General features: G+C 44.9%; 2 protein-coding genes across 5 annotated transcripts in view; one reads left to right on the top strand and one right to left on the bottom strand.

Moving 5' to 3' along the window:
* On the top strand, positions 1–4,036 carry LOC123774750 (ficolin-2-like). Its single transcript, XM_069310899.1, has 4 exons — positions 1–16; positions 311–452; positions 1,652–1,773; positions 1,985–4,036. Exons 1-4 carry the CDS (start codon positions 1–3, stop codon positions 2,179–2,181), a joined length of 477 nt encoding a protein of 158 aa, XP_069167000.1. The 3' UTR covers positions 2,182–4,036.
* The window catches only part of LOC123774751 (major facilitator superfamily domain-containing protein 12), a 92,858-nt gene continuing 73,926 nt past the window's right edge, over positions 4,034–22,965 (bottom strand). For all 4 annotated transcript variants that reach the window (XM_045769314.2, XM_045769312.2, XM_069310734.1 and 1 more), the window contains 7 exons: positions 17,685–17,892; positions 16,735–16,960; positions 13,806–14,036; positions 12,338–12,475; positions 9,310–9,584; positions 7,741–7,847; positions 4,034–6,833 (listed from right to left, as the gene is read on the bottom strand). In XM_045769314.2, coding sequence (XP_045625270.2) covers positions 6,493–6,833; positions 7,741–7,847; positions 9,310–9,584; positions 12,338–12,475; positions 13,806–14,036; positions 16,735–16,960; positions 17,685–17,892 — 1,526 coding nt within the window. In that variant the 3' untranslated portion in view covers positions 4,034–6,492. The remainder of the gene's footprint in view (positions 6,834–7,740; positions 7,848–9,309; positions 9,585–12,337; positions 12,476–13,805; positions 14,037–16,734; positions 16,961–17,684; positions 17,893–22,965) is intronic.

Raw genomic sequence — 22,965 nt, forward strand, 5'->3', positions numbered from 1 at the left:
ATGTTGAGTGTGGAAGGTATATTGATTGAATGATTGTGATAATGAGCTTCACGGTATATTGAATGGATAGGTGTAACTTTAAATACAGTGGTACCTTCGTTTACGAATTTAATCTGTTCCCAGAGACGGGTCGTAAGCCGAAAATTTGCAACCCAAAACGAATTTTCACATAAGAAATATTGTAAATTGAATTAATCCATTCCACACTCCCAAAAATATTTAACTTCAAAATGCATTTCATACATAATACACATAAATATTTTGTACTATAGTATGTACAAGTAATAGGGAAGTTAGACAACTGCTACAGGCATATTATATATAATATACACACACATATGTACAGGCCTGGCCGCGCTACACGCCCTCACCCACCACGCCAACACCACCCTCCGCGCCCACCTGCTGGACCACCGCCTGCACCACGCCCACGCCGCCTACACCGTTTTCAGGTATTATACTCTCCCAGATACATTCCCAGCAGGTGTTGCGTCGCACGTGTCTGTCACCTGCACCGCCTTCAGGAGGCTGTGCCTCTTTGTCTGTGGGGGTGGGTGTTAGTGTAGTGTAGGGTTCGGGGTTAGAGGAGTGGGGGGGTCTGAGTTAGAGGAGTGTGTCGGTAGGGTTTAGGAGAGTGTGGGGCCCGGGTTTAGAGGAGTGTGGGGTGGAGATCAGCAGTGGGAGGAGAGCAAAGGACAGTGATACCCGCTTCCTGTGCCTCCCACCACCATGTCTCTTCAACACGCTCTGACAACTCTTCCGCATCACTTCCCACCCACACCCACGCTCACACCCACTCCCACACTCACACCCACACAAACCACAAAAAGACCATCCTATATCAGACCAATCCTGGAGCATTAGTCTATATCTAGTCATGCACAAGGCTAAATTGGAGAAGGTTCAGAGGTGTGCCACCAGACTAGTACCCGAGCTGAGGGGTATGAGCTACGAGAAGAGACTACACGAACTAAACCTCACGCGCTGGAGATCAGAAGAGTTAGGGGAGACATGATCACCAAATACAAGACTCTCAGAGGAATTGATAAGGTAGATAAAGACAACACAACACAATAAATATCAAATGATAATCATGAACAGTACACAGGCCTCACTTTAAATACTTGAAAGTTCCAAATGCCCTTGCTGGGACTAGAACCTCCTCTGCGTGATCAATTCAGGAACCTAAACTTATTCAGGTTTATCATTTGATATTGCATGTTCTGTAGCTTAAACTTGGACTAGATGAAATAGTTGACCACATAACCCGAATGCACTCGGGCATGGGGTTGAATGAGTTCATAAAGACTTTCCCATGCTTTTGTAGTGTGATACAGTGGTACAGCACTTGGCTTTGGGATTGGGAGGGATTAAAGTCATGTGTAGGAATTTATGAAGAAACGAGGTGTATGTGGACATGAGGCCGCCTGCTGGGTTAACAAAAATATAACCCAATGTTTTGACAATAGACTAGAGACACGATTGATACCAGGGATATGATTCATGTTTTTAAACCTGATCATTCTTAGTGGAGTAGGACTAAACTATGGAGCTTCTCCGTGGCTGGATGCCGGCTTGTAGTGCTCTTGACACTGTTGCCGCGCCATCTGCGAATGCTTCACAGTCACAAGCTCACATATTTCTCCGGCAGTGTTGGTGGACCGGAGGACCAGTACCGCTTGCACGTAGATGGCTATGACCCCTCGAGCACGGCCGGCGACGCCCTCTCTCCACACTCCAGGGCAATCTTTACCTCCCCGGAGCCTTCCTCAGGTGATCAGCGCCAGGCCAAGTGTCTCGTGTTTTAATTGCTGCATTATAGTGGCCTTGTCTGCTTGGAATATGCAAGAAATACGTTTATTGTTTATATAAGGTGCTGAAAATTGTTCATTTTACAGATTAGTACTACCCATGCAAAACAATGATACATAAAATTATTCTAGCATCAACATACGTTGATTGACATCTCATTAACGCGCCTTAGGTGACAGGTGTAGTGATGACCTGGATGCCGGCTGGTGGTTCATCGAAGCTCCAGACTGTCACCTCACACTTCCCACGGGCCGGTATCAGCACCATCCTGACGAGTACCAGCGCACCGGAGGTGTGGAGTGGCGACCCTGGAGAGGTTCAGGTTACTCCCTACACACACTTCTCCTCATGATCCGTAGGGGTCCATGATCGGGTTTGACCATGTGTGTGATAATATCATGGCCCAGTGTGACCCCCGAGTCCCCAAATGGAATCTCTGTATGGTGTCGCAATGCCTAACCCAGTTGCCTAACATTATAACTCTACGGGATGCATCGGTTCATATTTCTTAATTCGCATTTTCGGTGATGATTCATGTTTCTCAACCCGCATTCCCTGTGATACTAATTTGTACAAGTCAACCGCTTCCGTACACTTAATGCATCAGTAAAGGGCATGAGATATTCCCACAATTTCCATTTTCATTATGTACAATTTGAAACCCTGTTGGTTGCCAAGCTTGACGCCTATTCTCTTAAAATTAATGTACTTACAGTAGATATTTAGTCGAAAGAACCAATATGTAGTCATGGGACATCACAAATTTGACTTGTATTATTGAATTTAAACAATTGGGAAACTTTTTAACGGCAACATACATATAGACCTAACCTAATTTCTCTTAGCAATCCTAGGCTTATTACACACTCTCTTATGCCTAATATAGTACATATGAGCTTTACTAGGCCTAGAAATATTTTAGTTTGGTTTTTAGCTTTATTTTTTTCCGGTCACTATAAAATTTAGAGTACAAAATGTTAGCTCTTTTGATAGCCCATCAATACATACTGGTACTTTCGACCAAACAGTTACCATAAGGACTATCAGTTCAGGATGCTGGGTTGTACCTTGATGATCTGCTTATTGCATTTTGGGGTTTTCTTTGAACGTGAGAAAAGCTATCGCTATTATACCAAACACATTGTCAACATTTATTGCGGAAGATAATCCAATTGGAAGAGCGGATATGATATCAATAAATAGAGATTAAGAATAAAGTTGTGTTCCATACACTTCCTTTGGGAACTCCCTCGTGGTGTTTTTGTATTAACACATTTAGGTACATCTGCATTTCTGCAGCTGCCCTAGACAATATGAAGGGGAGTACAGTGTGTTAAAACACTAGCTACATGATGCTAAAAATCCCCATCACACAGGATGGTTACTCATACAGAGGCATGTGATAAATAGTCTGCCTGGAAAACTCTGGGTGCATCATGAGGACATGATCGTGTTGACGGGAGAACGGTCGGTTGGCTCCTGCCCATGATGTCAACATTCCTACAAGACCACTGCAAGTTACCATACCTTACCTTGCGTGTTGCTTCTCAAGTCCAAATTATTCAATTTAACCTCTGATATTTCCACGTGGCGTCATGCGCTTCTTCAAGGTCCAAAGACTATCGATGTTACTGATTTATCTTAGTACCATTTCTGATTATATACTTTCGTGTCTTTGATGATATCTGTCGTGCGTTTGGCGTTTGCTGGGTACTTCCAAGGCGTGTGCCTGGGAGTACCCAGATCATTCGTTCGAATCCTCATTACGGCTCCAACTGATTTTCTCATTGATACATCACGTTAATGTGATTTCTCTGTGCAATAATTATAATAATAATAATAATAATAAGTTTTTTTTAAATATATTGATCATGCGTTCTAAAAATGTCCATACAATTGTTGTTGATTTAAGTTTGTGAGTAGTGTGTTGATTTAAGTATGCGAGTAGTGTGTTGATAATGAAGATTTAATTTAAGTCTGTTAGTATAGAGAGCTGTGAGTCTATGGACTACCTTATCTTGAGGAGGTTCTGAGGATCAATGATCTGACTAAGCAGGTCGTCAGATGTCGATGTATGCAGTCTGAGAATGAATCACAGCCAGGGTTATCAGGAAGCATTTTGAAGTGTTGATCAATTTCCTTCTTGAACGCGGAAAGACATCGGCTAACACACACACCTCTACAGTACTCTACATGTACTATCAATAAAACTGTATAAAACTGACTGTATAGCTATTTAATAACAAAAAAATATACACATATTACTATACATATACCATTCAATATTCGCGATAATAAAGAAAAATAAAGTAAAACATGAAATGCATATTCATCAACCCATCCTCCTGTTCAGATAGTACTTTTGTAAATATGTGGACTATCATACATAGACGTAATCGAGAATTAGATAGTACAATTTGGTACTATTCACTTTATAGTGTCAGAAAAAAAATAGAGCTAAAGACCAAACTTAAATATTCCTAGGCCTAGTAGAGGACATACATGTACTATATTAGGCTTCAGATAACGTGTATTAGGCATAGGAACGTTAGGTTAGATTTTCTTTGCAACAAACCAGAAACTTTTTTGGTTGTCCAAATTCAATATTACCGATTTCTACTTTATGATTGTCTTTTACGTCAGTGTATGTACGATGGTCCTCACCGTTAATGTAAGTACTACAGGAGGATGGGTTGTTACACACACATATATTATTATATATTATATATATTATTATATATTATATATATAATATATATCAATATAATATATATCTCCACATGTGAAAAATTGAATATTCTATTTTTAATAAAATAAAATATTTTTATTTTATTTATGTTTAATGAAATAAAAATAAAATATTCTCTATTTTTCAACCACATGTGAAAAATAGAGAATACTAAACGCGTTTTCGGCTCAATTCGCCTTCATCAGAGCCTTTTAGAATGATTCTAAAATGATCTGATGAAGGCGAATCGAGCTGAAAACGCGTTTAGCATTCTCTGTTTTTCACATGTGGTTTTTCCGTGTGTGTATGTATATGTATATGTATATATTATATATATATATATATATATATATATATATATATATATATATATATATATATATATATATATATATATATAAACGGTACATTATAGGTTAAACATGGTAGTCTGCGATACCCGTTAACGGAAGTTAACACATATCACAACAATAACAATATTTTGATATTTGGATGAGATAAGGAACACACTACACGTACTTTACATGTGAGGAGGGGGGGGACCGCTCCACACCCCCCAGTGTGGGTGGTGTGGGCCACGTCATACCCCACAGTGTGGGTGGTGTAGCTACGTCATACCCCCCACAGTGTGGGTGGTGTGGGCCATGTCATACCCCACAGTGTGGGTGGTGTGGGCCATGTCATACCCCACAGTGTGGGCCACGTCATACCCCCCACAGTGTGGGTGGTGTGGGCCACGTCATACCCCACAGTGTGGGTGGTGTGGGCCATGTCATACCCCACAGTGTGGGCCACGTCATACCCCCCACAGTGTGGGTGGTGTGGGCCACGTCATACCCCACAGTGTGGGCCACGTCATACCCCCCACAGTGTGGGTGGTGTGGGCCACGTCATACCACCCACAGTGTGGGTGGTGTGGGCACGTCATACCACCCACAGTGTGGGTGGTGTGGGCCACGTCATACCACCCACAGTGTGGGTGGTGTGGCCACGTCATACCCCCCACAGTGTGGGCCACGTCATACCACCCACAGTGTGGGTGGTGTGGGCCACGTCATACCCCCCACAGTGTGGGTGGTGTGGCCACGTCATACCCCCCACAGTGTAGCTGGTGTGGCCACGTCACACCACACAATATCTCCTTCGGAAGCGAAAGGTTTCCAAAGATTTACAGAAACTCTTGGTTCTGGCATCAATATATCGACACGATTAATTTGATTATAAACATGTTACACAAAATGTTATATACATGACCCTTGGTGTGGTATTCCTTAGCTACTAGTGAAAAGTGGTGCTGCACAGGACTCGTCTCACTCGTCAGAGGAGGTGAAGGATGGTGCTGCACAGGACTCGTCAGAGGAAAGACTGAGATCACAGATATCTCACACACACCTTTGTATTGCAGAATCCTGGCTACTCTAACTCCATTATAATGCAAGACTCTTTGGTGGAGCTCCAAGTAGCGGTGAGGAGACTAGGTAGACAACAAATCTTATGCTAGGTGTATCATCTTAGGAATTACGCGGCGAAAACGTTTTCAGCACATGTATTGTTCAGTTTGGCGAGTTCACTACGAACACGGATTGTTTTGGCGAAGACTGAAGATTTGTCCAACCTGGGCGTGTTTGTGCCACTTAGCAAGTAATGTCTCCTTTACACACTCGCACACTTCACCTTCCCGGTGCTGGCTACTGCAGAAGGACACCTTGGTGCGCATTCCATAGTAATCTCTCCTGAGGGCACCGCTGCTCGTCTTCTACAAGAATATACCACTACATCAAAGGGCGGAACCATTCAGTAATGTTTCATGTTCCGCCATGAAAAAACAGCAATTCCTAATACGAAATGTCTAGAAATTCTATCGACAAAGTGTGAATCAGATACTAGATAGCACCAGGACACAGGGCAGGGTTCACTGGTACTCTTTGTACCACCACTACACCCAACTCAATTTACTCCTCAACTTTGGACTGACATACTTTCAAGATGTCAGTTACGCCCAGCTGGTACATGTTCGGGGCTTCCTCTGGCCGGCGCTGCGGAATACCAGACTTCTCTGGCAATTGTCCCAGGCCAGCGCTGTATGAACTGTCTGGCCCTGTGGTTGTTCTGTGTTGGCATGAAGCGGGGACTTCACAGTGACGCAGGTCGTGTGGGCTCTCAAGGCCTGGCTGGCAGCTGCTGGGCTTCCACTTGACCTCTGAAATGACAGAAATGACCGGGTTGTCGACTCCCTCCAGGCTGCTGCTGGAGTCGTCGCTCTCCGCCAAGATTTCTAACACAGGCGAGGTTCCTGCAACAAGCCCACATGTTGATTGCTAGTGCAGTGTGGTATAGCGCATATATTACTCGAGACATTATTCCTATAACCTCCATGCAATAATGTTATAATTATATCAAGTAGTATGGCTTTAAAATATATACAAGGACTGACGTTTAGAATAATACAATACAAAAATAAATCGTTTATATAACAACTATTTCATAAGTTAATACCGCTAGCCTGAATAAAGGCTTGACTGTCTGTAGTGTCACGGAATGTGTGAATAATTTTAAGAGGTTTAGAGATAAGTATTACTAAGATTAAAAAAAACGTATAAATTCTTCATTCAAAATTATTATATACTACCATAAATTTTAAGCGATACATCAATCGTTAGCCTAGTTGCGGTAGGACATACTCGTGGCAGGATAGATATGGGGTGCATGATCGTGAAGCTCAAGTCAACCAGCTTGTTAGTGTCAACAGTGATGAAATTATGTGAGAACTCTTAGTAAGTCATCAAATTGAAGAAAAAATTGGCAAGCCGCTGTCTTCCTGTCCTACCCGAGGCCACTAGAGAAATAGTTGCCCTTAAGTAAATTAAGGTAAATTCAGTTTGGAATATGTTGTCCGGCAAAGGACAACATATATACAAATACTGTTTATCTATATCACTTTATGACTTGTATTCCAGGTTTTACAGAAAATTAGGATCACTACAGTGACTGGATGATTACATTACTTGCTTACGTGTCTCCCTGTTCCTGGCACTCTCCCTGGCCCTGTCCCTGGGACTATCCCCGGGACTATCCCCAGGACTGTCCCTGGCACTATCCCCGGGACTGCCTTGGGAACTGTCCGCAAGTCTATTTCTCACTAGAAAAAAAAGGATGACTAAACATGTAATTTCTCAAGACAAAAGCTGGGACATCCTTACCATGTCTTTGTCCAATTTTGACGTTCCTGAGGGTGATGGTGACGAAGATGCCCAGGACGCAGGCGGAGCCGCAAGCGAAGGTAATGACACTGCGGTAGTACCACGACCTGCGGGAAGAGAGCATCGCAGGTTAGTGCTTGACTTTGGAAGTAGTGATGAAATTTGGAAATACTCGCTCTTGAAGCCGTCGAGGCAAGAACAGGGCTCAATTTTCAAATAAATTATCGAATAACCTTAATTTAACGTGTTAATTAAATGTTGTTTATCAATAAGTGTAAATTAGATTTTAAGGATTTTTATCCTCTTGATCCCCATAGCCGACATCTTGACGTGATGGTGGGGCTTGAGTGTTTAATTTCTTGTCCAGCAGGCCTTGGGGGCATCTGGAAGGGTCTCCCAGGCTTGACCAACTGCTGAGGAAGAAGCCAGACTCAGTAGTGGCAACCAAGACACTGGCCGGGGAGCGCGACGCACACGAGGGAGTCGGCCTTGTGGCTACCCCGGCCCCTATTCCAGGGAGGTCTCTTCTGCGTCTTCTTCTGCCACCCCTTCTGCGTCAACTTCTGCCACCCCTTCTGCGTCTCCTGCTGCCACCCCGTCTGCGTCTCCTGCTGCCACCCCTTCTGCGTCTCCTGCTGCCACCCCTTCTGCGTCTCCAGCTGCCACCCCTTCTGCGTCTCCTGCTGCCACCCCTTCTGCGTCTCCTGCTGCCACCCCTTCTGCGTCTCCTGCTGCCACCCATTCTGCGTCTCCTGCTGCCACCCCTTCTGCGTCTCCTGCTGCCACCCCTTCTGCGTCTCCTGCTGCCACCCCTTCTGCGTCTCCTGCTGCCACCCCTTCTGCGTCTCCTGCTGCCACCCCTTCTGCGTCTCCTGCTGCCACCCCTTCTGCGTCTCCTGCTGCCACCCCTTCTGCGTCTCCTGCTGCCACCCCTTCTGCGTCTCCTGCTGCCACCCCTTCTGCATCTCCATGCTGTCAACCCGGCAGCCCAACTCCTCCTAAATAGCACGTTGCATACTTTACCTAAGGGCAAAAACTGATGTACTAACATGATAGTGTGTCGCGAATTTGACATGATATCCTGTTTTCTGTTCATGGGTTCTCGGGTAGGTTAGGTTCGGACAATTTTGTACCACAGTTTAGTGACGTTGGGGACCCTGCTGTGTGGTTCAAGTATGTTTATTGAGACAAGAAAGAAATACATCTCAAAGGGATAGAGTAGCTTAGGCTATTTCTACCCCCCCCCCCCACCCCCTGCTGTGTGGTGTCCGTGCACCATGCAGCAGTAGGAGACTCCCAATTTGTCTTGCTTCTCCCAGCTCCCTGTCTACCCATCCTCCCTGTCTACGCATCTTCTCTGTCTATACCCATTCTTCCTGGCTATACCCATCCTCCCTGGCTATACCCATCCTCCCTGTCCATACCCATCCTCCTTGTCCACCCCATCCTCCCTGTTTACCCCTTCCCCTATCTACTACCTCCTCACTGTTTATACCCTTCCCTTCTACCCTCCCTGTTTACACATCCCCTTTTTCGTGCCCGTGTCCGGAGGCTGAGCCCAATACTCACTGGTCTGGGTCGGAGTTCTGGATGACCATGATGATAATTCCGTTGGAGAACTTGTCTACCAGACTCATGAAGCCGTACACGAAGGCGCCGCCCTCCACGTTCTCCCCGATGAGGTCGGCGGTGATGGAGAGGGAGGTGATGAGGAGTGTGGAACCCCCGATCCCCAGCAGCGCCGCCACGAGGAACACGCCCCAGTGGGTGTAGTAGGAACCGTCTCCATACCACACCCACAGAGACCCCGCCAGCCCCACACAGCAGCCCAGGGTGAAGGTGGCCTGTGGAGACACATATTTACTGCCTTTATATAATGCACATGTCTTACCTGTGTAAATATCCACTGTTCGTGGATAACTCTAGCATAACATACATTAATTATTATTATTATGGGGTCAGAGACTGTGCCTCTAATGTGCTCAAGGGATTTACATTTGTGGTGAATGAGTTACATACAACTGTCATTTGTGTAATACAGCCCTGCCTCATCCTGTGGATGAGGGGAAATGGGGGTGGTAATGATAGGGTGTCAGTCGCGGCCTACGCTTGAGTGCTCACATAAGTGATGGTTGAGTGACCTTGAGAGTGCGTGCAGGGCAGGTGTCGATGTGGGCAAGAGTGAGCGAGTGTATAGGAGTGGTGGTACATACGCGCGTGTGTCTGTACTCGCCTAGTTGTGCTTGCGGAGGGGGGTTACTCACCTAGTTGTGCTTGCGGGGGGGGGGGGGTACTCACCTAGTTGTGCTTGCGGGGGGTACTCACCTAGTTGTGCTTGCGGGGGGGGTGTACTCACCTAGTTGTGCTTGCGGGGGTGGGGGGGAAAGGCCGTTTTTATGTTGGCCAACCTGGCATATGCCGCTGATGTTATCCTCTTGATATGGGCTTCACGGGACAGGTCTGGCGTGATATCAACCCCCAAGTCTTTCTCTCTCTCGTGTGTGTGTGTGTGTGTGTGTGTGTGTGTGTGTGTGTGTGTGTGTGTGTGTGTGTGTGTACTCATCTAGTTGTACTCACCTAGTTGTGCTTGCGGGGGTTGAGCTCTGGCTCTTTGGTCCAAAGTGTGTATGTGTGTGTGTGTGTGTGTGTGTGTGTGTGTGTGTGTGTGTGTGTGTGTGTGTGTGTGTGTGTGTGTGTGTGTGTGTACTCACCTAGTTCTCACCTAGTTGTGTTTGCGGGGGTTGAGCTCTGGCTCTTTGGTCCCGCCTCTCAACCGTCAATCAACAGGTGTACAGATTCCTGAGCCTATCGGGCTCTGTCATATCTACACTTGAAACTGTATATGGAGTCAGCCTCCACCACATCACCCCCTAATGCATTCCATTTGTCAACCACTCTGACACTAAAAAAGTTCTTTCTAATATCTCTGTGGCTCATTTGGGCACTCAGTTTCCACCTGTGTCCCCTTGTGCGTGTTCCCCTTGTGTTAAATAGACTGTCTTTATCTACCCTATCAATTCCCTTCAGAATCTTGAATGTGGTGATCATGTCCCCCCTAACTCTTCTGTCTTCCAGCGAAGTGAGGTTTAATTCCCGTAGTCTCTCCTCGTAGCTCATACCTCTTAGCTCGGGTACTAGTCTGGTGGCAAACCTTTGAACCTTTTCCAGTTTAGTCTTATCCTTGACTAGATATGGACTCCATGCTGGGGCTGCATACTCCAGGATTGGCCTGACATATGTGGTATACAAAGTTCTGAATGATTCTTTACACAAATTTCTGAATGCCGTTCGTATGTTGGCCAGCCTGGCATATGCCGCTGATGTTATCCGCTTGATATGTGCTGCAGGAGACAGGTCTGGCGTGATATCAACCCCCAAGTCTTTTTCCTTCTCTGACTCCTGAAGAATTTCCTCTCCCAGATGATACCTTGTATCTGGCCTCCTGCTCCCTACACCTATCTTCATTACATTACATTTGGTTGGGTTAAACTCTAACAACCATTTGTTCGACCATTCCTTCAGCTTGTCTAGGTCTTCTTGAAGCCTCAAACAGTCCTCTTCTGTTTTAATCCTTCTCATAATTTTAGCATCGTCCGCAAACATTGAGAGAAATGAATCGATACCCTCCGGGAGATCATTTACATATATCAGAAACAAGATAGGACCGAGTACAGCACGTACAAGTAGGTACACATGCACTCGCTTTCCTGCCAGAAAAAAATATTATATTTGTTTTATCGTCTAATAAGAACAAAATTGCTAGTAATTCTAATTCAAACATAACCCTTTCTTTCTGAATTTACTACATCAAGCTCTATTACCCACGTAATCACTAACAACAAGTTATAATATACAAAGTAACTTATACTGTTTGAATTATTTATGAACCTTCTAACTAATTTAAAGTCACTTATGCACCCCCATATCCCATCCTGTGAGCGGTAGTGCATCCCATACCCATCCCGAGGGCAAGATGTATCTGATGTGTGCCTATCGCGTTTCTCTTAAAAAAATGATTGTGATGATTCATATTTTAACATGTATAATAATATAATATACGCGTAAGGATATTACAGTAATAACACTATGTGGCGATGGTTCACTACTGAACGCTGTAGGACATGTTGGATGTGCTTTCTCTATAGGGTTTAACCCATTTTTAACGTGAATAGTTTTGAACTAGGCTATTGGAATAGTGTTTTTTTTTGGAGCTGGTCCGAGGATACAGTGAACAAGTGAGGGAGAAGAATGTGCTGTTGATTACGAGTAATCAATCAATCTCTCTCTCTCTCTCTCTCTCTCTCTCTCTCTCTCTCATTCTAAAGCCTTAATGGTGACGCATTAGTGAGACGAATGCGTTATGACCAAGAGGACTAGTCCATCAAGTGTGGCGAGGTGGTCCGTCCTACCCACTTCCCTCCCAAAGAAGAGATATAACCAGCCATGAAGTGCAGTACCCACCAAACTTCTCTTAACTCCCTTATGCCCCATCCCCCCAACCGAGAAATTCTTCAAATAAACAATTTATTGGGTGCATGACGTAATAAAACAGAGAACATTGACATATTCCTTATCAACTGATGTAAAGTCACCTCACCTTCCTTCCTATCTTCTTGTTGATCTCCTTCATAATGAGGGAGCCGACGAAGCCGGCCAGGTACATGGAGAAGGGCACGGTGGCCACGTAGCTCTCGCTCAAGAGTAAGGTGTCCTGCACGTACAGCGGGATGTATACCTGCAACCACGACGGCACGTTACTCCCATCACCCTACAATACGTCTATCCCACCATACGTCTACATTATAACACTTGATTGCACATATGTAATGGGTATTATTGATGCTTCATATAATGTTTATGGCCCCCACTTAATATTATAGGCTTCTAACTGGTCAATAATATAATTGAAGTTTTGCAAGATATTAATAATTATTTCCATCGGAACAAATATTGTTTTAGCAGCTAATTGTAGCTTATTTAGTTTTGGGCAAATTAGTATCGCTGCGTTCCTTGCTCACCCATAAGCAAACTCCCACAAACAGACTTTACCAAAGTTATCAACTCGACAAATTATAAGGTTTAGAATAACAGTTTAGTGGAGATAAGGATATAAGATGTTTTCATATAAATATTCAGGTGCCTCGCGGACAGATAATGATTACTGTCATTTTATTTCAGCATCAGTTTTTTGTACATATAATCATGAAATGAGTCACATTAAACTATATTTTGACGGCATAATTATAATGTTTTCAAAATCGGGATTCAGGAATTTGACGTAACATGGAATATAAAAAAAATATCCCTCTTCGTAGCTAAGTGTCGTGAAGAATGAAGTTAAAATAAAATAAATACTGTAACTATCACAACTGTAAGATAAATGACAGGTTGGATAACAATAACCTCTCAAACAATTCGTACCAATCATGATACTTTTCAGACACTAGTTCTCTCTAGGGTAAAATATTGTTGCACAATAATACCCCATTTGAAACCTGGATAATCTGCTAGTCTCGAGAACGTGTAACGATATTTTACTGCTAGAATCTACTCGATAAAACATCTAAATTATTGAACCAATTAAAATTTATAAATTTGTATTCTATAGAGCACTGGCGATCGAGATGTATAATAATCTAAACACGGAAAATATTAGAGGGACTGGTTCCAAATCTGAACACAGCAATAACACCACACGAGACCAGGAGGTATGGCAGGATGTGCAGAATATCACCGTTGAAAAGCAGAAGTGCAATAGGTATGCCATAGATAACTAACAACATCAAGGGCCCAAGACTTTTCAATACTTTACCTTTACACGTAAGGAGCATAACTGGCCGACCTCTTACAGTGTTCAAGAGAGAATTTGATATACACCTCCAAAGGATACATGATCAATCAGGCTGTAACTCAAACGTCAGGCTGTGAGCAGCCGCGTCCAACAGCCTGGTTGACCAGTCCACAAATAAGGTCTAGACAGAGACCGGGTCCTGGGGACGTTGATCCACGGAATCATCGAAAGGTAACCTACTAGAGTTGACATACATGGCCATGTACTAACATACCTGGTAAAGGTTGACATAGAGGCGTGTGACCATGTAGAGGATGGCGACCTGATAGAATGGCAACTCCTTGAACCAGTCGAGTTTCCTCATGGCCTTCTTGATCTTGGCTTCATTCTCCTGGGCGGCCAGGATGACCTTTGTCTTGTGGGAGACGAAGACGGGCTCCCTCACCCCGACGTGGAACACCAGGGAGAACACCGCGCCCACCACGCAGCAGATGACTGCCACGTTCTGCCAACACCACAACACCTCCTATAGTGTATCTCTCACGCCTCAGTGTGTGTGTGTGTGTGGGTGTGTGTGGTGTGTGTGTGTGTGGCGTGTGTGTGCGTGTGTGTGGTGTGTGTGTGTGGTGTGTGTGTGTGTGGTGTGTGTGGTGTGTGTGTGTGTGTGGTGTGTGTGGTGTGTGTGGTGTGTGTGTGTGTGTGTGTGTGTGTGTGTGTGTGTGGTGTGTGTGTGTGTGTGTGTGTGTGTGGTGTGTGTGTGTGTGTGTGTATGTGTGTGTGTGTGTGTGTGTGGTGTGTGTGTGTGTGTGGTGTGTGTGTGTGTGTGTGTGTGTGTGTGTGTGTGTGTGTGTGTGTGGTGTGTGTGGTGTGTGTGTGTGGTGTGTGTGTGTGGTGTGTGTGTGTGTGGTGTGTGTGTGTGTGGTGTGTGTGTGTGTGGTGTGTGTGTGTGTGTGGTGTGTGGTGTGTGTGTGTGTGGTGTGTGTGTGTGTGGTGTGTGTGTGTGTGTGTGTGTGTGTGTGTGTGTGTGTGTGTGGTGTGTGGTGTGTGTGTGTGTGTGTGTGTGTGTGTGTGTGTGTGTGTGTGTGTGTTGTGTGTGTGTGTGTGTGTGTGTGTGTGTGTGTGTGTGTGTGGTGTGTGTGTGTGTGTGTGTGTGTGTGTGTGTGTGTGTGTGTGTGTGTGTGGTGTGTGGTGTGTGTGTGGTGTGTGTGTGTGGTGTGTGTATGTGGTGTGTGTGTGTGGTGTGTGTGTGTGGTGTGTGTGTGTGGTGTGTGTGTGTGGTGTGTGTGTGTGGTGTGTGTGTGTGGTGTGTGTGTGGTGTGTGTGTGGTGTGTGTGTGTGTGGTGTGTGTGTGGTGTGTGTGTGTGGTGTGTGTGTGTGGTGTGTGTGTGTGTGGTGTGTGTGTGTGTGGGGTGTGTGTGTGTGTGTGTGTGGTGTGTGTGTGGGGTGTGTGTGTGGGGTGTGTGTGTGGGGTGTGTGGGGGGGTGTGTGTGTGTGTGTGTGGTGTGTGTGTGTGTGGTGTGTGTGTGTGTGGTGTGTGTGTGTGTGGTGTGTGTGTGGTGTGTGTGTGTGTGGTGTGTGTGTGTGTGTGTGTGTGTGTGTGTGTGTGTGTGTGTGTGTGTGTGTGTGTGTCGTGTGTGTGTGTGGGGTGTGTGTGTGGGGTGTGTGTGTGTGTACTCACCTAATTGTACTCACCTAATTGTGCTTGCGGGGGTTGAGCTCTGGCTCTTTGGTCCCGCCTCTCAACCGTCAATCAACTGGTGTACAGATTCCTGAGCCTATTGGGCTCTATCATATCTACATTTGAAACTGTGAATGGAGTCAGCCTCCACCACATCACTTCCTAATGCATTCCATTTGCTAACTACTCTGACACTGAAAAAGTTCTTTCTAACGTCTCTGTGGCTCATTTGGGTACTCAGCTTCCACCTGTGTCCCCTTGTTCGCGTCCCACCAGTGTTGAAAAGTTCGTCCTTGTTTACCCGGTCGATTCCCCTGAGGATTTTGTAGGTTGTGATCATGTCTCCCCTTACTCTTCTGTCTTCCAGTGTCACACACACACACACACTCAGTGTGTGTGTGTGTGTGTGTGTGTGTGTGTGTGTGTGTGTGTGTGTGTGTGTGGTGTGTGTGTGTGTGGTGTGTGTGTGTGTGGTGTGTGTGTGTGTGTGGTGTGTGTGTGTGTGGTGTGTGTGTGTGTGGTGTGTGTGTGTGTGTGTGTGTGTGTGTGTGTGTGTGTGTGTGTGTGGTGTGTGTGTGTGTGTGTGTGTGTGTGTGTGTGTGTGTGTGTGGGGTGTGTGTGTGTGTGTGTGTGTGTGTGGGGTGTGTGTGTGTGTGTGTGTGTGTGTGGGGTGTGTGTGTGTGTGTGTGTGTGTGTGTGTGTGTGTGTGTGTGTGTGTGTGTGTGTGTATAATTACCTGAGTGTAGTTACAGGATGAAAGCTAAGCTCGTGGTGTCCCGTCTTCCCAGTACTCTTTGTTGTATAACACACTGAATATGTGTACTCACCTATTTGTGCTTGCGGGGGTTGAGCTCTGGCTCTTTGGTCCCGCCTCTCAACTGTCAATCAACTGGTGTACAGGTTCCTGAGCCTATTGGGCTCTACACTTAAAACTGTCTATGGAGTCAGCCTCCACCACATCACTGCCTAATGCATTCCATTTGTCAACCACTCTGACACTAAAAAATTCTTTCTAATATCTCTGTGGCTCATTTGGGCACTCAATTTCCACCTGTGTCCCCTAGTGCGTGTGCCCCCTGTGTTAAATAGCCTGTCTTTATCTACCCTATCAATTCCTTTGAGAATCTTGTACGTGGTGATTATGTCCCCCTAACTCTTCTGACTTCCAGCGACGAGAGGTTTAATTCCCGTAGTCTCTCTTCGTAGGTCATACCTGTGTGCGTGTGCGTGCGTGCGTGTGTGTGTGTGTGTGTGTGTGTGTGTGTGTGTGTGTGTGTGTGTGTGTGTGTGTGTGTGTGTGTGTGTGTGTGTCTTTGTCTGTCTCACGCTCTCATTGTGTGACTTTCTGCATCATTCTCACTCAAGAACATTATCGCTGTGTGTCTCTCACATATTCATGTCCCCAATGTCTCGATAATAACAGCGGGATCACTCTTGCCCGAGCAACACGTTTAGACTCGAGACTTGGATTCTAACTTCTAGAACAACATAACTGAGCACCGTCTCGGTGACGGCAGGTTCTTACTCTGAACTTGGTGGCGTCCTCGGGGCCGATGGTGTCAGTATTGTCTTGGTCGGAGCCAGGGACGATCTCCGTATATCCGTCCACGAGGTCGCTGCTGGAGGAGGGCTCGATGGTGGTGCTCATTGTGGAGTTGTTGCCGTTGGAGCTCGGGACGTTGGCGCTGGTGTTGAGGACCACGAAGGTGATGGCGAAGACGCTCAGGTTGGCCAGCACTGTGAAGGCGTACCTGACACACACCACCGGCAGGATTAGTCACGAACCCCGGACTCAGTAGCACCTACACGTGTCCTGTCCTGCAACACTACCCGTGTCCTGTCCTGCAACACTACCCGTGTCCTGTCCTGCAACACTACCCGTGTCCTGTCCTGCAACACACTATATGTGTCCTCACCTGGAACACACTATATGTGTCCTCACCTGGAACACACTACCTGTGTCCTGTACTGGAGCACACTATATGTGTCCTCATCTGGAACACTACCTGTGTCATGTACTGTAACACAATGTGTCCTCTCCTGTAACATTACCTGTGTCTTTTACTAGAAGACGCTATGTGTCCTGTCCTGGGCCACTAGCTGTACAGTGTGTGGGTGTTGTACACCAACGACGTGGAGGATGACTGTGGTCCGAGGCGGCGCTGTAGGGTCAGGTGGGGTGTTTGATAGGGTTCTTATGTGTCTTAGGGAGTCGGCTCGCTCTTGGAGGGGTGTTTGGTGGAGAGAGCAGGAGGGTCACTTTAGGTATTGGGGGAAGGGGTTGGAACGTCTCTTTTTAACTATTGAGGTTAAGGGTTGGGATCATCTGTTGCCGGTATTGTATAGGCGGTAAGGTCGGCCCGGAGTGGGTTAGTGCCATGTTTTATCATTCTCTCATTCTCACTCACTCTCACTCACTCACTCACTCTCCCTGTGGGTCATGGTGGTGGAGGTATTACAGATAACTTGACTAACCTGATAGAATTGAGTTCTGTTCTCTGGTGTTTTTTGTAGGTGAGATCAGGAATGAGCGCCAGGTGGGAGATTTGCACACTCGCCCAGCCAAACTGGAAGATACAGACGAAGACGCAGTAGTATGCAAATTGCGCCCACATGTCCGCCTCCTGGCATCCCAAGCAACTGTTGTAGATGAAAGGGAAGCTCACGAACACCAACACTGTGCCTGCAGGGAGGAAGGAATCTGTAGAATGTAGGAGTCTGTAGAATTGCAAAATTTTGTTCTAATAGAATGGATGATAAGCAGTGAGGGGTTGGGGATCTCTGGCCTCGTCCAACGTAGGTGTATCTGTGCAGCCTCCTCTACCCCTGGCACCCTCCATACAGGTATTCCTACCCTCAGTCATGTCAACACTAATGACCTGCTCAATCTTGGATAATCTACAGTTACTGTCTTGGCTTTACAGTTACAGAAGGCTTTGCACCTTCTTTTGATAATTACTTACAATTCTACTCTAATGTTTTTCGGTAATTATATATAGTAATTGATGCATCAATTTCCTTATTTTAAACTGTGTGTTTGTCGAGACATTTAGCCGTGTGGCTGTGTACTCTTCAACCAGCAGGAACCGTAAGAATGCAAAAAAAAAAAAAGTGCAAATATATATTTTTCCTAAGGCTGTCAAATTTTAAATGTCAGTTCTTAATTAATGCGCTAAAGGTGATCCGGAACAGTTCCCGTTTGCCCCAAACGGCTAACGGGAACCGCTCGTCAGGGATTCCCTGGGGTAAGGAATTGCCGTTCGGTAGTTATCGAATTGCCCTAGGACAGGGGACGGCTCTAGTTCGCCCGGCACAGCCATCCTCCTGAAATGATAGTACTTACAGGATCTATAAGGTCATAGCGGCTCTATATACCTTGACGTATCCAGTACTTTAACCACTAGACCACAGTGACTGACGCTAGGCAAGCGTCTTACCACTACGCTACGGGGACTGCAATAGTTTGACAATTATAGTGCACGTATACATAGGCGAGAGATTTGCAGGGTATCTCAGAATTATAGGCTGGGTTCAGGAATTACTGAAGGCAAGCTACGGACTCATATTGGTCAGGTTTGGGGCAAGAGAGCATTGTAACATTTCTCGTCTGTTCGACACTTTCTGTGTTTGGGCGAGAAGCTCCATTTGTTCTTATTATTTTTGTCTTCTTAAATAAGTTTAAGCGGGTTGGTTAATCCTCAACGAAAAATGTAGTATATACTGTATTTATAAACATACATATAAGAGGTCGATAGCAAGGTTGGTGTCTCTAAATTCCTTACGTTCTCAACAATTATCTTATCTCTGGCAACCATTCGTCAAACACCTCTCCATAACAACAGCTGTACGTTTCCATTCCTATTTTATCATTAAGTTACATATTTTCGGTAAGAATTATATTAACGATTTCTTGGTTAGTAATTAAAAAAAACTAATAAATGCACTTGAAATAATACTTTTTTTTATCTTGACGGAGAGTGCGACAAAAACGTGTTGGTTGGTGCCTCGGGTCGCCTGAGGCCCTCAGCATCTCAAGGAACCTTGAGGTTTGTTTATGTTGCATTCATATGGTACTCTAGCTAGCCTAGCAGGCAGCCGAAGCAAGAATCTGTGGGTTATAGTGTACAGGAATGTTGACACTTGGTTAGGAGGGGACCCGGTGAGTGCCTTGTGGGGGGAAACGAACTTGAAGAGAAACATTGGAGACTGATCACGGGATCTGGCAGGTGTGTGCTTGATGGCCGGATATTACGCATTGTGTGCCAACCTGTACACCCAGACACGCCCGTCCTCTCCAGCTCCCTCCCTCAGGAGACTTGCTGCACCCTTACGCACGCACACACCATCCTTACCACACGCACACACCATCCTTACCACACACACACACACACACACACACACACACACACACACACACACACCACATAATAGTGCCAACCAGATTCGAAAATCCCCTGTCGCACAAGAAATAGAATAATGGACCGCCGAAGAAAAAAAGGGCCGAGATAAGTTCCTTTGAAAAGATATAAACAAAAACATACAAGGAAAACCCAATGGCATTACAGAAGAAGGAAAATAACATCAGAAATGCTCAAGCAGGCACGAATATCTGCACACACACACACACACACACACTAATCTAAAGAGGGAGACTGAAGTAAGAGAACACAAGGTGTCATACCAGGTGGAATAAATGCAAATGGATAGAAAGTTAAACAAGAGATACAAATCTTCACATAAAACAAAAAGAAAGCATCAGTATTTGATCTATTATTACAAAGGAAGGTTCTTACAGAGGCTGGCGAACAAATTTGTAAAATCCTGAATTAACAAATATAAAGTTGTTTGTTTAGTGAGATCCTGACACCTTCTTCATGAACGATATCCTCGGCATCTCAGACATACTCACATAAGCACAGCAGCAGCAGCGTGTACAATCAACAAGAAGCCTATGCACTATTCTAACATAAGCACAACAGCAGCGTGTGCTTATGTTAGCACAATCAACAGGAAGCCTAATGCACTCTGCCTAGTCCTCACTTCTGAAGCTCTATATTTGCAAAGAATTACGAAGAGTCAGCAGGACGAGCGGGAAATGTAGCGTGGGAATATGCTGAGATTCTGGCCATAAACTATGAGATGCTAAAGGAATAATAAACAACTATAGACAGGTCAAACTAACATCACATAAAGGCTTTTGAGTCGGAAATGATTTGAGACCCGCACCATATCTGTGGAGGTTCATATATATGTAACTTGCTCAGCTAGGGGATTGTCCATATCAAACCCCCAAGTTATTAAATATTAATTATGCTTGGCTGCATGTCATTTCCCCCCTGGCCCCTGTTAGGTGGGGGGGGATGGTGCTCCTCCACCACAACACCGACGCTCTGAACGGGGCGGATATAGTGAGAGAGGAGAGACGTTGTTGTTGTTAAAGATTCGCTACCTGGAACAAAATGTTCCAAGTAACACGGGCTATGGTGAGCCCGTAGAGGAGAGACGGGAGGTTTAAGATTAAGTAGAGATAATATTTACTCAGATTCTGTCATGTTCTTGTGTTATGATTCATATTCATGTGATATCATATATGTTCTTCTGATATTCCTGTGATATCATGTTCTTGTGATATCATTTTCTTGTGAATTAGATATTCAAATTTTGTACTATTCACTTTATAAGTTCGAAAAAATTAAGCTAAAAAACAAACTTAAATATTCCTAGGCCTAGTATAGCACACGTATACTATATTAGGCCTCAAATAGCGTGGATTAGGCCTAGGAAGGTTAGGTTAAGTTAGGGTAGTTGGTCTTTGCAACATAAATAGAAAATCTTTTCCGGTCTGTCCAAATTCAATGTCCAATTTCTGCTTTCAAATTGCGTTGAAAGTCGATATATGTACTATGGTCCTTATCGTCACTATAAATATTATCAAAACAGGAGGATGGGTCTGTGATATCATGTCCTTGTGATATCATGGTCTTGTGCTATCATGTTCTTGTGCTATCATACTCTTGTGCTATCATGTTCTTGTGCTATCATAATTTTGTTATATCATGCTCTTGTGGTATTATGTTCTTGTGATATCATATTTTTGTTATATCATGCTCTTGTGGTATTATGTTCTTGTGATATCATATTTTTGTGATATCATATTCTTGTGTTATTATGCTCGTGTAATATCATGTTCTTGTGCTATCATGTTCTTGTGCTCTCGATCTTGTGCTCTCATGATCTTGTGCTACCATGTTCTTGTGATATCACTATGACTTAACTAGAATCGGCCCGTTTAATTTCAACCAACGTCACTGCAATTTACGAACTACCAGATTCACGTAGCAGTTACGCAAGTACTTACGAACGAGTACATCTTTTCTCAATCTTTGGCGGCTTTGTTTACAATTATTAAACAGTTAATGAGCACCGAAGCACCAGGAGACTGTTTATAACAATAACAACAGTTGATTGGGAAGTTTTCATGCTTGTAAACTGTTTAATAAATGTAACCAAAGCCGTCAAAGATTGAAGAAAGATGTACACGTTCGTAAGTGCTTGCGTAACTGCTTCGTGAATCTAGCCCCTCTGCCAGATGTAAAGCTTTTGAGACTGATGTTTCCAACACCCCGAAGTGACTAACTACTGGTCGATATAGTTCACTTTATTATGTACAAAAGGCGAAGTAATTGACCATGAAGTAATAACCAATAAAGTGAGGACCGAGGCATAGTGATCAGGATCTGCGGGTTGGTACAAGAATTCAACCAACTACGTACCACTTAGTTTGATGAAAGGGAGCAGTAGAATAACAGAAGTACACTAACATCGCATCAGTCGTGGATACGCATGTGCATGGGAAATAGGCTTACAGGTCCCGAAAGATGGGAGGAAATGTCAGCACTGTGGAGAAATGCCCGACAGACCACTCGAACATTATCTAACACAGTGTACAGTTACAAACCCATTAGGAATTCAACTTAGATTCAACAGAGCAGAAGTTGTTAAACACATGGGGTAAAATCTTACTGAAGCGACCATACGAGTCATAAATACTCATACTCCGCCCAAGTAAAGCAGAAACAAGCAACACTTAGTGGGCCAGCCAGAGACTTAGGGCCCGCGCAGGAATATCCCTGACCTCCCCCCCCCCTCCTCCCCCCCTCTCCTCCCCCCTCACCTCTCCCCCCTCTCCTCCCCCCCCCCCAAAAAAAAAAATCAACTCAGACAAACCCAAAAATACGAATCACAGTTTTCACTCATCATTTGACAAAGCGACCACAATCAGCAAAAATAATGTCCTAGCAAGATACACAGAAACAACTACACGAGATAAAGCTGACCACTGGGCAACAGAAAACAGGTTCTCGACAGTGGTAAATTCCGGCAACTTAGATACGGCGGAAAATGATGAACTGACACCGGATACAGGCTGCAAGGTGCAATCAGACCTCATCACACGAAAACGACATGTAAGAAATCTGGGAATAATGATGTCGGACGCCCCAATAATTAGTGGGCAGAATAAAACAAACGCGCCATCAGCCAGAACAATGACCGTGGATATGAGAACTTTCAAATCCAGGAATTACATTACAATGTTCAAATCACTTGTGCTGTTCCGCCTTGAGTTCTACTCGGTACTCATTTCTCCATTCATAGCAAAGATTTTAGAGCTAGAAGTATTTCCGAGAACATATACGGCACGCATAGACTCGACAAAGCACCTAAATTATTGGAACCATCTGGAAGCACTTAAAAT

This window comes from Procambarus clarkii, chromosome 68 (genome assembly GCF_040958095.1).
Source record: "Procambarus clarkii isolate CNS0578487 chromosome 68, FALCON_Pclarkii_2.0, whole genome shotgun sequence".
NCBI classification, from domain to species: domain Eukaryota; kingdom Metazoa; phylum Arthropoda; class Malacostraca; order Decapoda; family Cambaridae; genus Procambarus; species Procambarus clarkii.